This window comes from Lissotriton vulgaris, chromosome 1_1 (genome assembly GCF_964263255.1).
Source record: "Lissotriton vulgaris chromosome 1_1, aLisVul1.2, whole genome shotgun sequence".
NCBI classification, from domain to species: Eukaryota; Metazoa; Chordata; class Amphibia; order Caudata; family Salamandridae; genus Lissotriton; species Lissotriton vulgaris.
The window spans coordinates 661,759,037-661,775,340 of NC_141685.1; the positions used below are offsets into that span (position 1 = coordinate 661,759,037).

Here is a 16,304-nt window from a genome sequence, read left to right on the forward strand (position 1 = left end):
TGCACATTGATCTTATTATCTGGCATAATGATGTTAACTGTATTGTGAATGTCTAACCCATCTCACCTCCTTGAGTAAGCCTTGGACAACTCTGTCTGGCTACCCTGAGAGAGTCAAGTGCTGGAGAGGAGTACTTTGTTTTCCAGTTTTGGGTTCAGTAGTAGTGTATCCTTAGGACACCTCTGGTGAACAACTGCAATTTATATAACTGGGGCCCAGTAACTCCCGACTGCACTGGTGACCCAGGAACCTGATTGTCACAAAGACAAAATATTTTTGGCATGGTATGTGTACTTTACGATCTCAAGTAAATTATTAAGTTGGCATTTCAATGTGCCTTATGTATAGAATTGAACACTAATACATTGATTCATTTTCCTCAACATAAATATAGTGTACTTTAAAGTGTTTTTTCTTTCAAGCAGTACATTATTGAAAACTGTAATCACTTTAACCTAATGTTTTCCAGAGTCAGCAGAGTTTTAACTACAAAACAATGTTTTTGGACTTACAAAAAGTACAACATTCGTTTAACAATTCATAATTTTTCTGAGTAGGACCAGTTCTCTCAGACATAAAATATCCAATTTAATTATATCACAGATAAACTATCAGACATTTTGTAATGCATAGATTTTCATGTGGTTATGCATGATTTTGGTGTTAGACTGTTCTTTGTCTAAATTCATACCTACGAGTTCCACAGTGTACATAGCTCTTTGAATGAAATATTTATCCAGTTGAATACTTCAGTTTGGTTTGAGTGTCTTCATAAAATCAAGAGGGCAGATTTTGGCAAACAGCTGATAATACGGGAACTAGTCAGTATAACCCTGTACAGAAGAAAGCACGCATAACAGCCATGAAGTGCTTCAAAATACAGTTAGTTATAGATTTACTGAGGACACAAATAAAAAACCCTATTAACTATTAAAATGTAAGCACTTTTGTATTTGTATTCTGCATTTGTATTTGCATTGTCTGAAGAACAATACCATGTATATAAGTTCTGTTGTACATAGTAAACCAATGAGGCATAAGGACACAGTAAGCCAGGTGGTTAATTGCTGTAATGCGATAAATGGCCACTAGAAGAATGAGTTGCGAAATATGAGAAGAGATCAAGTTTAAGGGCATTTAATTTACTTCAAACACTTGAGATTGAATACTATGCCACCACATAAGTAGAAACAAATTGGTCAGCACATTATGGAGATCTGTCAGTTTGCATGTAGTCATGCTTGAAGAGGTGATATTTGAATATCTAGTTTTAGAACATGTAGAAACAATCCAGAGGACGGGGCAAGTAGATTGAATACACAAAAGTGAGAATTGACACAGGGGGTTTCAAAACTGTAGGGAAGTGAAGATTAGCGGAGACTAGTATTTGGAAAGGTGGTTTTTGGCCAGGTACAGCAAGGATATGATATGGATTAACATAAAGGTGAAGCCATGGAGCTTCCACCTAGCTCTCCTTTAAGCAGAATATCGGCTAGTCTGTTGTTGAAACAGAGCACTGCAGCACACATTTAAATGATTTAAGTTCATATTTGGTTACTTTTTAATTATCCATTTTGAGCAGAATCAAAAAACATAATTTATTTGCAGATTAGACATGTTCCATGTTTGGCAATTTTTGTTGCAAACAGAACCTTTTTGGTCCAGATCACTTAATATGTGCTCCACTCACAAACCAGCAGAATCTTCCAACTGTGCTGTTGTTTGCACACATGACACACTTTAGCATTGCAGAAGGAGACAAATGACCCCAACTTTCAGCAGCACACTCTCTGATGCTGAGGATGATCTGGTGTCAATGCTTCTCACTCTGGAGGCATACTTTATAGAACAGAGGCAGTCTATGTCACTGGCACCCTGGTGGAGGCGTTTCTCATTATGTCTTAAAAGTCCTCTCTTACTCTGGCTGCCCTCCACAGAGCCAGCATTGTCTGCACCCTTCTAGCATGTCTGAGCATGAACACGCACACACACATGCATGTGCATGCAAGCACACACACACACACACACACACACTGCAGTGTTAGGGAATCTGCTCTATAGGATGATAGCATGAGGCATCACACCCACTTCCAGCATATGTTGATGTGAGTTAGGCAGGGTGAAGAATCAGGAAAGCAACAACAGAGATGTGTGTGCATACCTGATTCAAGTTCACATTAAAACATATGGTACATTAAGGCACCAAGAACACTTTTCATGCCCTGCATCCAATGCAGTAACATTCACTTAGACTCATCTAAGTACTGAGGTTGATGCATGCAACTTGTCAGAGATCCCTTGCAAGATCTATTATTCTACATGCAGGCAAAGGACATACCTCATTAACAGAAAATAGCTAATCTATCCACGTGAATGTCATGATGCAGTTGTGAGTAGACTTTATAATCAATGTGATAAGCAAAACATATTACAGCAAATTCAACTGCTTACAGTACTATTTATGCCTACACTAGTAGGCCTGAAAAGGAGTCTTGACTCTGAGCTAAACATTACACACTTATAAAGAGATTCTTTGTCTTTCCTGATCTTTGCATTTGCCTACTCTTCATCATTACATTGCTTTAAACTCATCTCCATATCTTTAAAATTCTACTTTCTCAACCATGTGCTGCCATATTTCCTATCACCATCCAGTTCCCTGGCCAACCTGGACAGGACACCACAATAAGTTGATCAAAATCATTATGCTTCACTGCTATGACTGAAATTCCTTAGTGACCTGAACATCTGATGGGTGATCTATATATCTGATGGATTGATCCTACTGAGACAATCACTTAAAACATTTACTTTATTCATTATCTAATTAAGTTGACTGACTTCCCAATCCACAAATTAAACATAAAACGTAATCTTATTTTAGACACTACAGGCATCCTAACTGCCAATAAACCCATGCAGTTTGATGAGACGAACATCTTTGCTGTCCCTTAAATTCATTACATCAGAACCGATTTAGAGTTTGGCAGCTGGGATACTCATTCAAAACATGACCTTAGTCAGTCTAAACAAAAACATTTCTCAAAGGAGAATACAATGATATTAATCTTGAAGATATCTCAGTTGTTCTTTTAAATTTGAAACAAAGTGGACAGCAATCTATATGTCATAAGCATTGTTGATTCACTGTGCTTATTTAAGTGGAGTTCCCTGGCTGCTCTCCGTGATTTGGAACTAGTCAAGTTGAAAGGCTACAAACTATACCTATATGCAAGATAATACAGAAATATACAGAAGTGAGCTGGTAATACATACCATATAAAAATGCCTATAAATCTATTGTGATGTTCTGGAATTTGTCCTATCCTTAAAATGTCTAACAATCCCATACATGGATGCACAACATATTGAAAACAAGTCACTTTCAAATCAAGTTTTTTGTCCCCCTAGGGCACACTTCTCCAAGATCAAAGGCAGTACAAACCATTAAGCCCTACACTTGCTCATTCAGAGGAAATCAGTTCCAATATTATTTGCTAAAGATTGAAGAAACCTCTTCACAAACATCCCCACAAGGGAAAGCATAATATAACCACATATGAGTCTTATTTCAGTGGACTTGATATCTGGAAAAAGTGTCTTTGAAATTGAAAAGCTTAATCTGCTCTCCAAGAGTCTTGATCATTTCATTCATACTACCAAACACAGCCTACAGAACACCTTTCAGTCTGGCCCCAAACTCATGAAAGAGCTGTTACTCTTAAAGAGCATAATTATGGCTTCAAATCTCAAATTATTGGAGATGCTCATCTATTAATTCTGATAGATCTCTCAGCACTGATTGTCAAAGAGGGCAAATGTGTTTGGTGTTATGTCTTGTCTCTTGGGATGGTGTAAGGCAAAGGCTCTCTAGTAAATCTACTTTTTTGGGAGCTCTGAAATATTGACTCCAATAATGTGTGGCTCCATTGTAAAGCTTATCATGTCGATATCATACCTACTGTTATATCCATTATATATAGAAGGATTTGAAGCAAAGTAGATGCATGTTCATCCTGGTTTAGCTAGTAGACACCTCTTCTTTAAAACCTCCTTTGGACTCTATTGAAAAATAGATTATCTATTATCTAAAACAAAAACAACAAAAACCGTTTCTCTTTGTTGTCTTCTTTATTTTCTTATCATATTTGATAATTCCTGAACAATCTAACTTCTCTGACCTTCACTTTCATGTGATAAGAGTTCACCAAACAAAGTCATAAGGTTTCACTTTAGGCTCTAAGGTATTGATGGAGAGGTGATATCAGGGCAATAACATGATTTCCGTCATATGAAGAAGATTTCTAGCAATGTAATTCAAACAGTGGTTCTATCACCGAAGGACATCCCAATAACTAAGTCTTTAAAATAAACTCACCAATCCACAATCCAGGGGGCTGGAGGCTAATCAAAGAAAACTTCTAGCTTGCCCTGATTAAATTAAAAAGCAAAGGCATATATCCAGAAACAGACCTTCCTGTTCTCCTCCACAGAGTCTGGGACAACGTACCCACAGTCTTTCAAATAATTTGTGATCTGCCCGCCTTCCATAAAGTCTTCAACACCTACCTCTTCTGAATCCTTTTGACTTGACTAGGCAACATTAGACCTGCAGCCTCATATTCATCATTGATCCTACTCCAAGAAAATAAGGTATTCTGTATTTAGTGATGCATTTCTACTATATTTGCTGCTCCTCATCAGGTCTTTGGCAGTGAATGACAGGCTGTTAATATGATAAGATCTGTACTACATAAATTATAAAAATAGATAAAGTATGCACATTTTCTTCATTTGTTGGTGTGGCTCAGTACTTTTATTGAATATGAGATTGCCATGTTCACTAATAAATACATAAATAGATGTTCTTGAGCTGAGGCATGGGATATCTCTTTTAAAATCTAATGAGTTTATTGTTGAGTGGCTAATTTGAGGAGCAGTTGGTAGAAGTCCATGACTTTATATCATTTCTCATTGGGATTCATTTTATTTCCATCGGTGTTGGTTGTTCTACCCTCACTCTCTTCCCATCCCCTCATTGCATATCTCTTTGCTATACCTGTGCAGTACCAGAATTTATCAAGCAACAAAAATTCTAAAACATTAGACATGCACTGATTTTCTTCAAATCAAATGATACATTTTTCTCTCGCATTGCACTAACCGTAAGTTCAATTACATACATTTGCATCAGACAACCCCTAGGAGATCTCTGCTTTGTGGTTATAGTGCATTTTCTTGGTGGTGAAGATACAGCTCTTTTGCTTTGTAGATAACATTCTGCAAAGTAATGAAATATAATATTCTATATATAAATGCATATTTCCACAGTTTCATGACAGAGAACAGTTATTTCTGGAATGTTTCAATCCAACCAATGAGGTAACTAAATTAGAGTGGTCCTCTCACAAACGTTACAATGAACAGTACACTGAAATCCAAGTACTCTCTTTGATGACATTTCCACAATTTGATGCTAAATATTTCTCCTTGCTTTTGCTTTTCTATAGATGTTTCTGTCCTCTGTACAGAAGAGCTGTAAAACATAATAGTCTATACATTTTCAGAAAGCAAAATTAATAATTTGCTACTATTTCTCTTTGAGCTTTTACAATGTTTACTAATTTGACAATAAGCTCAGTGCAGACTGAATCTCCATGAATGCCACAGTATAATGTACTGTTAGGGTTTGAAGACAAATGCACCTAAGTATAAGCTATGAAAAAAGCCATTTGCCATGGTATAAAGCTACACTATATATGTAAAGAATGTAACGTTCTGCAATGTATACTGGGGTAATAGATTTTCTTACTAAATGTTGATGCCTAATATATTATTTCCTTTTACAACAGACCCTGTACTAGCTGTATAAAGTGATACCTACAAGCCACAAATCCAGTTTATGGTTTTCCTTGAAGTTTAGGAAAAATGCATTCTAGAGTACACTTTATATATTTCAGTTAATTTGTGATGTAGTGCACAAGTACTGGTGAATATTGTTTCCAACTGCACCATATGTGTTTTTCTTCATTGAAACAGCCACACTTACAATATAATGGCATAGCTAAAACTTTTGACATTGTGTGCATATTTCAGCACTGAAATATATTTAAATGAAGAGGATTCTGTACTATTACAAACATCTTTATGCACAATAGTTGCTTTCTTACTAGACAAACTAGCTATTGGGAAAACAAATATTCAGAGAAATAGATGATCTAAAATGTCTACATGCTGGACACACAAAAATAAGCAATTATATTAAACAACTAAATATGAATTGTAAATCCTAGAATGATAAATCATGAGAATTGAATCTGTAGTTTTTCTTAGACATGTAATATTGATTGTCATTGTTCCCAAGTTAATTCTGTTAGTTCACTTTGATGATTAGCTGTGTCGCTGCTCACAACTGGATCTCCGTTTTTGCTGTATTGCCCAAAATAACCAATTAATCTGGGGAGATTGAGTTATCCACCTTAATAGTTTAGTGTCTAAAATATGTTCCTATAAAATTCCATTTACAATGCATTTTACCGTAATTTGTATGCAAAATTACTTGTTTGGGTGCTGTAAGTTATCTAAAGAAACATACATTTCTGTGAGTAAGTCTGTTTCATAGCATGGCCCTGTTACTATAAAATTCCATTTACCACGCATTTTACCATAATTTGCATACAAAATAGGTTATTTCGGTGCTTGTAAGTTATCTAAAGAATTTTTGTGAGTAGGTCTGGTTCATATCATGGACTTGTTATTTAGTGAGTTGCTCCAGATACTACAATAGATTTAACTCTGGAAACAACTTTCTTATATTATTTCGTGTTACTAATTCTCAACATGTGTCCTTTCAAATTAAACCTTTTACTGCTACATGCATCAAAAGTAGGATTTGTAATTCCTAAATAGCGATTTTCAAGGAATCGCTATTTGGGAATCGCAAATACTCATGTATGTAGGAGTCGCAAAATTAATTGTAATTCTGGAACATTTCCTATTAACGATTTGCAAATTGTGAATCGCTATTAGATAACGTCACTCCATTCGTTTTCTTGAGCCTATAGGCCCGTAGGAATTAATGGCAATGCATTTGCATATTGTGATTACCAAATTAGTAATTGCAAATTGTGAATGCAAGTCTAAGGGTGCCAGGGGGCCTAAGGCCCACCCTGATGCACCCCACAAAAAGGTAAGTGTTCACATGTGGTGCACACACATGCTTGCGCCACATATCACTTTGAAAAATTCACTTTTGTGCATTTTTCAAAGAATGCCCTTATTACCATCAACTTGAAGTTGATGGTAGTTAGAGTTTCCTAAATGCATTCACAAAAAAATTGTGTTTACCTAATTTGCAAATCTAAATGGGTTCATGTATCGGAAAAGGGCTTTTTCCAGTTTCAAATCGGAAGATTCTGCGAATCGACTTGTTTGCGACCTGAAAAAATCTTGATGTATGTGGCCCTTAGACCCTGATTATGAGTGTGTCAGACTATGGCGAATACCGAACACACAGGTATGGTGATTACCGGGTGAAGTAAATACCTCATAATGCATGTAATCACCTAACAAATGAGACATACCATTTAAATGACATATTTAAGACAACAAATTCCATGTTTTTACACTTTTCTTGGTATATGTGCAATGGAAAATTCTGGGAAGTTGTACCTACTGAAATATATCATGAGAAATTTGGGTGGCAGGGCAATTAACACATGCAGAAACTATGGCAGCCCTGGACAAATACCCCATATGGTAATTTCAGCATTACTTATAGTTCTGATCTCTGCACAGTAATCATGATTTTGCCATGAACTAATAATACGGTCTTTAGATGCAATTTTCCATAAACAGTCAGAAGCAAGTCTACTGTATCAATTGAGCACCACCACATTGCCTATTTGAGATTACTTGGTGCTTTCTCCTCTTCTATCTCATTATATGTAATCTTTGCAAACTAAGCTGACCCTTTCATTCTATTAGTACCAATAATGCCATTAGGACTAGAATATGTTGAGGAAACCTTAAACATTCAGGGCCGGATTTCTCACAGTCTTGCCATGCCCTTGTTTCACACAAGGTAGCATAAGGGCTACACAACATTAAAGTCCCATTTTCCAAGCAACGAAAGATCACGTTGTGTGGTCCTGTGGTGCTTGGTAAATATGGAGTAACGCAAGGCAGCACTGCCTTGAGGTACTCTGCCCGTGAGAGTCATTCCATGGGTGGAATGTGGGTGTTCCCTTGCATCTACCCATGGATTTTGGCGCATTCCCAGATTTACCATGAGTGGTAGCCATGAGAATGCATAAAAATTCCACGCCTTCCCAGGGGAGGTGTAACAAGGAGAAAAAGTTTATTTCTCATAAATTCTTCTTCTTTCTATGTGCATTCCGCACCACATGAAGACAGAGAAAAAGCCTCAAATGATTGTTTTTGAGTAGGGCAGTGTCCCTTCCTGTATGAAAGTGTCCCACTTTTTGCCCTAGTACTGATGCTTTTCAACTAAAAGTGCACTGGGTTGCCTCGGAGCAGGCCCCCAGTGCCAGCGCTCTTTCCCTTAAAACAGGTAAATGCCTAATTGTAACCCAAGTGACAAAGACTTTGGCACCCATGTAAGTCCCCAGTAAATGGTACCTCTGCTAAACAGGGCATGGGCACTCAAAACGGTGCCTATGGGCTGCTGCATGTAATATGCCACCCACAGGGGACCCACACAAAAACTGCATGCAGCCTGCCATTACAGGATGTATGAAATGGTGCAAACCGTTTTAAAAACACAATATGACACACTCCCTGTGTGCCATGCTCATGCACGCTGCATATTCTATATGTACATCACCCCTACAGCAGGCCTTAGAGCCCTAAGGCAGGGCGCATTACATTACATGTGATGACATATGTGCTTGAGGAGATATGCCCCTGTGATGTCTGGTTCCATTGCCACAACATTTGAAGTGATCAGGTCACAATTTTAAGCATATGTACTGGGCACTGGTCAGTGCGAATTACATAATGCTACATAATGGTTTAACTGAAAAATCCTGATGTTTGGTATCGAACATCTCATTTTAATGAATCCACACTAATGCCAGTGTTGTATTTATTCTGACATGCCCCCAGAAGGCACCCAGAAGGCACCTTAGAAGTACCCCCTGAAACCCACCAGTCATTTTGTGATCTGGCTGACTGGACTTTTCCAGCCTACCACCACAGGGGAGTTTCTGACTCTCTGCTCAAGAGATTCAATGCTTCCACAGGTCAGAAACAATGTCTGTTCTTTCAGGATGGCTAATGGCTTAGCATATCAAGGCTAGAGGTTTTAAAGCCTCTACCACCTCAGATATGTGACACTGGTTTCCTCTAGACCTGGAGAATGCCACCCCCTTCCCCCTTGGCACCAGAGCAGGTGGGGAAATTAGCTAGTCAGTAGGTGTGCTGCACTATCAGGCTAGGCACAGCACTAACATGGGCCACCTGAAGTGGACACTCGAAGAAGGGGTTCACCATCTTGTTTTTGGTGAAACTAGGGACTCTGGGTCAGGTTTATGCAAGGAGTGGTCAAATGGGGGTGTAGTCCCCTCCCCCCGGGTATGTAGCCTATTGGTTACTACCTTATACTCCCCTAAATGTCCCTAAATTCAGTATTTAGGTGGCTCCCTGACACCACAAATTCATATTTGTCTACTGTGAACCGGTCAAAGAAAAGTAGTCACCATGAGTAATGCGGACTTTACCACTACTTGGTGCCAAGTCATGGCTTGCTGCTGGAACCTCTGCAATTGCACCTACCTGACTCATCCAGAAGCTGTTCACCCACCCAAAGCTGTGGAGGACCATCCAGCAACTTCAACAACCAAGCAGTAGCTACCTTGGGGTGTAGGAGCCACCCCCTGCATCTACATGCACCGAAAGCATCTACTCGGTACCTCGTGTTGTTAGCCATTGGTCCCATCGAAGGAGCAGTGCAACAGGAGGTGGTCCCTGAGGCTCTAGTAGGTCATCCCTGTCAAGTTTCAAGACACCAGACCCTCCAGGAGCTGCCCTGCACCAATATCCAAACTACCAGGGCACCAACACACACCAAGGTTTGTTTGTGTTCAATTTGAAAACCAGTGCCGCACAAACGTACCTGTGCATCGAAGGATCTCAGGAGAGAGGAGCTCCACACTGAGAGTGGCCCTGCTGTGTTTGCTTTCCCTCCTCTGCAGGTACCCCAAGAACAGTGAAAGCCTCCAATGCTATGTGGCCAGGCAGCCAGCACCTCTGCATCTGAGCCCCATAGCCCAAGTACTCGACTTCTGCCTCCATCCCTTTGGCCTGGGGGTCACTGTGAACAGAGCCCTACTTTGGGTTCTACCGGACTTGTCCCCATGTCCCCCTTGCATACTCTGTTCTCTTGGCAGGTCCCTTTAAACTTTACCTCATAGCACTCGAGGCTCCCAACACAACCTGCACCTCTGCACCTGGACACACCAGGGTAGTACAACCCAAACCACTGGTGGTGTCGTGGACCCAGTGCCCTAAGTACATTAAACCCTAAAGGGTACCTTCTACAATCATTTGCTAGTTTAATAATGCAGTGCATGTCTTTTCCTCCCATAGGATAACATCAACCCATTCGAGGCTCATGCCTCCAATCTGACAGCCGTGCCTATCTACTGTTTTACCTGTAGAAATTTATAACGTCTAAAGTACTTACCTGATCCTGAAGATTTTTATGTCTAAAACTACATGCAAATCTGTATTATTTTTCTAAATTGGTCTCTAGTTTCTACTTGAGTGTGTCTCATTTATTGACTTTGTGTGTACAACAAATGCTTAACCCCACCCTTTGATAAGCATAAGCTTCTTGACCACATTACCACAAATAGAGCACTTGAGATGATTAATTTAAGCCCTGTGGACCAATAAGGGTTGTCTTTACTTTTTGCATGGTGTGTCCTTACATTGGGACTATCACACAAATATGCCAGCTTCCTACACTTACTGCACATAAACTATCCTCCCATTCAAACAGAGGCCCAAAAGTGCCTCTGTTGATGCAAGCAAGCTCATTGTGTTTCAGCGCAAGGAGAGGATAGGAATGTGGCTTATAATGATAAATATAGCGCATTCCTGTTCTCAACTTTTCACGAAGCCAACAAGGTTTCTTGCTGCGTTGTGATGCGTTAAAGTTTGATAAATCTGGGCATCAGTGATATGGCCATTTTTGATTGACATTTGTGAGAGGTTATGATTTTTAAGTCAATATGCCAGGTGACAGTGTCAGTTCAACATGCTTCCTTTCTTTGTATTTCAACAGGGTGATATCCAGCAGCTTCTGATCGTAGATGACCCCAGAGCAGCCCATGACTACTGTGAGCATTATATCCGAGACTGTGATTCCCCTGTCGTTCATACTGCTCAGGCCCAAGAACCTGAAGTGGATGAAGTGAGTAGATATTAATGTATTTTTGCATTTGCAGCCCAATGGTGAGTACCATGCAGTGATCATCCAAAAAACATTTAACGTTTCTTCTGCATTCCACAGATTTATGTTTTGTACATTCTGACTACTGCAATATGCATTATTTGTAAGTAAAATTAAACCAAGGGCACTATGTTCTCATACCCTATTTATAACTATTCTTCATTCTCCACTTGTGCCTTCCGGTAACACTTCCATCAGAAATCTGACCCAAATTGGTTTGGCTCAATGAAAGCAATGTTTTGCAGTGGCTAAATTTAGGTGACAATAAACTAAATATAATTAGTTGGTACTTGCTAGCCATTTCAGGGCAGTGTAGCTTGTGCAACTTTGATCATCAGAGCAGTTAATGATGAAGCGTGTGAAAAATAGACAGATATCGATTTGTAAACCAAAGCAAATATATAAGACAACACATGAAAAGTAGAATTTGTGTAGGGTTTAAGAAAACAAAGATATTATAATAATATGAATGGTAATAATATGAATGAGAAATATTATATTAAGTTTATATCACCAGAATAGAATTAAAATCACCATCCCGCCTTCTGGATATATTGTTTTATTCTTCTTTTCTCAAAAGGTTGCAGACTGTGCCTTGGGTATTAGAAGGTCTTTTCACAATATTAATCCTCAGCACAGACCTGCCTCTTGTATATACAGTGTTCTTTGCCTGTTCATGCTCATCCATTCAAATCTATATCCTTTATATCATGTGATCTTTCACTCACATTAATTCTCCTGTTCTTGTTTTTCCACCATGCACACTCTACCATAGTGTACTTACTACATGTCCTGTGACCTATTCACATAGGGCTTCTCCTCAATTCTATATTGCATTTCTGTTCATATCCCTCTCCACAGACTGTGGATATTCCATCGTTATTCTCCATTCATATTCCCCCTCCTGGATATTAAACAGCTTCCCCAGTCACAGTTCTATACACAGACTTGCCTTCTGGTCATTCTACATTTCCCCTATTCATAGTCCTCTTGACATCCATTTCTTACATGTAGTGCCCCTCTACATACCATGCGCTTTACCTTTTCATACTATGTGTTACCTACTGCTCTCTCCATAGTCCATGTTCTTTCCCCATTTATAATACACTTGACACACTACCCCAAATATTCAATGCTGCCTCATCTTCCAGTCATCCTCACATATTTATGTTCATATTACATGCCCTTTTCCCAAAATGCTTCTCTCCACATATTACACCTTCATATTTCATGCTTTTTCACCATTCAAACTCGTCTAAACATTCTACCCTCTCAATACTCCATATTCCTTCTACCTTCATTCTCCGATCCAGATACAACCCCTTGAAAGACAACTCTCCTTCATCATCAGTACTTATCCTCAAATATGTTTACTTAACATTTTAGGCTCTTTCTCATTAATTCTTCTTACCAAATCCGGCCCTTTCATATTCCATGTTCTTTCCCATTCATTCTCCACTCCAAGTACCACACTCTTCAAATTCCATTCACTTTCCATATGTATACTCCTTTGCAGATGCTACCCCTTCAAAGGCCATGTTCCTTCCTATTCCAAAGGCATCATCACATACATCCCTCCACATTCTATGCGCTTTCACGCTTTATACTAAAAGTCCTGCCCCTCTGTATTCATTGACGTTTGTTATTTATACTACTTTTTACATACTGGACTCTTTACGAGCCATGCTGTATCCCAATTTGTACTCCTCATGACATTCTTCACCTGCTAACTATTCCATCTTCTTAGATGCTATGTTCTCAATGCTCGAGAGGTAAGTTCAGAAATCTGTTGAGGTAAGGTGGGCTCCCACCCCTATTTATCAGGTAACAGGCATTACACATATTTAACACCATCCTATGTAAATTTGGTAGAATTCTTCTTCAAGGTGTGTGTAATTAATCCAGGCCAAAAAAACAGTGTGTCCTGCATAACAAATAGTTTCTTTTCCTACGGTGGACTTTAGAAACAAAGAAAAGACCTTTGTGAGAAATTCAAAACTAGGCCTGGGCAGAGCTCGTGGAGTTTCACTCTGTGACATTCCACTGAGTGATATAAGTACTCCCACAGATTCCGCAGAGTTCCACCCATGGGCGGAGCTACGGAATTGAAATAGTCTGTTTCGCAGAAATATCGATCTATGCAGACGGCTGTAGGCTTTGAGACAAAGCACCCCTGAAGAGACTTAAAACATGCAGCTGGTCTCATGTTGTTTAAGGCCCATCGCATTGATTGGACATGGCAGGTGTCTCTAACAGAAAAATTATGAGAGTGATATAAAGGAGAAATATATCAATCAGAGGAGTTATTTCAGGTATTTGAAGAAAGCAGCATAAGACCTCATCCAGCACTGATAACTTTGGTTAATAAAAATATTAATTAATAATAATGGTGTACGTAAGTTGACAAGATATAAAGAGGATTACTCGTGGATATAATTCAAGCTAATATATAAATTAACGATTTACCCTGATGAAAAACATTCTCCTGGTGTGCATGGTAAATGCTCACTCAAACTTTCATAAATAGAGAATACCTAAAAGGCTCCAGCATGCAGAAATAAAGCTATTGTGACTGGCTGGCTCAAGAAGAAAGTTTAATTAACTAACCCATTTCAGGCCGTGGTTACTGGAAATCTCAGGAACCGACCGCGGTATGACTGCAGCTTATAGAAAGACTGAAAATGGTGCAATGCAAGTTACTACACCTTGAAAAGCCGAAGCGTGCTATGCAGACCAGTCCTAGCCAATCAACTGTAAATCATTTCTAGGTAAAGCTTGCATTGAGTATCAGCAGCATATTGTATATAATATAATATCCCCAATGAGGTATTATGAAACTATGGATTATAGCTTCAAATACTGAAGCAGCCACTATGATGCCGAATGACTTAAATTAACACATAACCTTGGAAGCACATATGAAGCAATCTTCATGTCCAGACAGTGTGCGGTGCTTCTTTCCTCTTCTAGACTGTCAGCCAAGCCGAGCCCTGCAAGCTTCTCCACCTGCTGCAAGCCCTGGCTGAGCACCCTGACACTCATAAACACTCCGACAAACCACAGCGTCTGAATGCTATAAGGGGGACGACAGAAAAGTGGGTAGTCACTAGCAACATGAGCAGTAGCCCTTTTCACTCTACAGCACTCAGTCCAGCAGTGCCTGAAAGGAGACATAATGCTGCTGTCACATCTGAGCATGCATGCGCACCACCACAGCGACCAGCAGCTAAATAGGCGTGCCAGGCGATGGCATGCCCTGAATCGTAGTTCTCTTCCGGTATTCTTTGCTTTGTGATACTTAGACATGGAAATGCAAATAAATACCAGAATAAGGCTGTGCACTGTGATAGGGTTTGTAAAAAGGGAGGGAAAAAGTAGTGGGTCCCGGTAAACTCCGCTACGCGGCACCTGGCAGAGTTTTTGCCAAACTCTGCGCTCCATCCTGCGAAAACAAATGATGCACACAATGCTAAACAAATCAAACATTCACCCCCCAGTCAAGAGATCTGGGTTAAATCCATCGTTCCTTTGCTCATAATGCCACCCCAGCTTGGCACCAGCCATAAATAAATTAGTCTTGACCTTGCTCCTCTTGGGAACAGTCCAGCCTGAACTGCCAAACCAGGACCTCCCTGGACTGGAAACACGCATCCTGGGACAGTCACAGGGGTTCACCCCTCATCAGCCAGGCGAGCTTGAATCCAGTGGCACAGAGAGCAAGGGACCCACGTCTGGGCATACCCATCCCAATTAGGGCAAAAAAAGCAGTGCAAACAAATGATGGATGGAATGCTCAACAAATCAAACATTCACCCCCAGTTAAGAGATCTGGGTTAAATCTATTGTTCTTTTGCTCACCATGCCTCCCCAGCTGAGACCCAGGGATATGCGCAGTGCAACTCCACACGCCAAGCAGAGGGGGGAGTGTTAAAATTATGTGAACTCCGCTGTCAAAACAGTTTGCCACCCACCTTTATTCAAAACATTACTTGTTCATATGTTAAATAAAACTTGCTCAATGCAAATTTTCTGGTTAACCCTATGTCTTTTTTGTATTTAAAACAGTTCTACGAAACAGTCATTTATTACCCATATATGGCATATGCCTTAGAGCATCATCTTGAGACACAGGTCCACTGTGTGAGAAACACACTTTATGAAGATAATTTGTTCGGCTTTTGTGTAGTTTAAACTTCCATGGAGCCAAGCAGAGTACATTTTACTACAACCAGGTGCAATTTATGCTACGCTGGAGCAATCGAATTTATTTTCAGTTCATCCATCATGTAAACCCCCTAGAGCTTTTCCATAGCTGCCTCTCGATACCTATCAGCAGTTAGCGCGGGGACACACTGTTTTTTGTGTAGCCAGGCGCTCTACAAATGATTTATTATTATTAATATTAATAGTAGTGGTAGTATTTAATTCAATCAATATATGATCATATGTACACACATAAAACAAAATAAACACATTAACCAATAAAAGAAATACAATAAAATATATTACGAAATACATTATACAAACGTTTCCACAATTTATAAAATGTACAGGCATTCAAGGCTACTTCTGATAACCCACCAACTTAAAGAGGCACAGAGGTCTATCTTTACATGGATTAGTGTAATTGATGCAGATACCTTGGGCAACAGTAAACCATTCTTCTTAAGGTGAACAATCAGAGTTAAAAATAATAGTATTTACTGACAGTATTGATCTAGTTGCTATCAATCAATGGTTAGTTCATGTTATTGATTAAATTAAGTAAACATAAATGTAACCAGTTTCTAAAATATCTTTATCAGTAAACTGCAGTACATAAAATGGC

The 16,304-nt window shown here is 39.3% G+C and overlaps 1 protein-coding gene across 4 annotated transcripts in view; it reads left to right on the top strand.

Moving 5' to 3' along the window:
• Positions 1 to 16,304, top strand: part of COL11A1 (collagen type XI alpha 1 chain) — a 393,450-nt gene that overhangs the window by 107,880 nt on the left and 269,266 nt on the right. For all 4 annotated transcript variants that reach the window (XM_086954309.1, XM_086954306.1, XM_086954313.1 and 1 more), the window contains exon 5: positions 11,309 to 11,437. In XM_086954309.1, the coding sequence (XP_086810435.1) occupies positions 11,309 to 11,437 (129 nt within the window). The remainder of the gene's footprint in view (positions 1 to 11,308; positions 11,438 to 16,304) is intronic.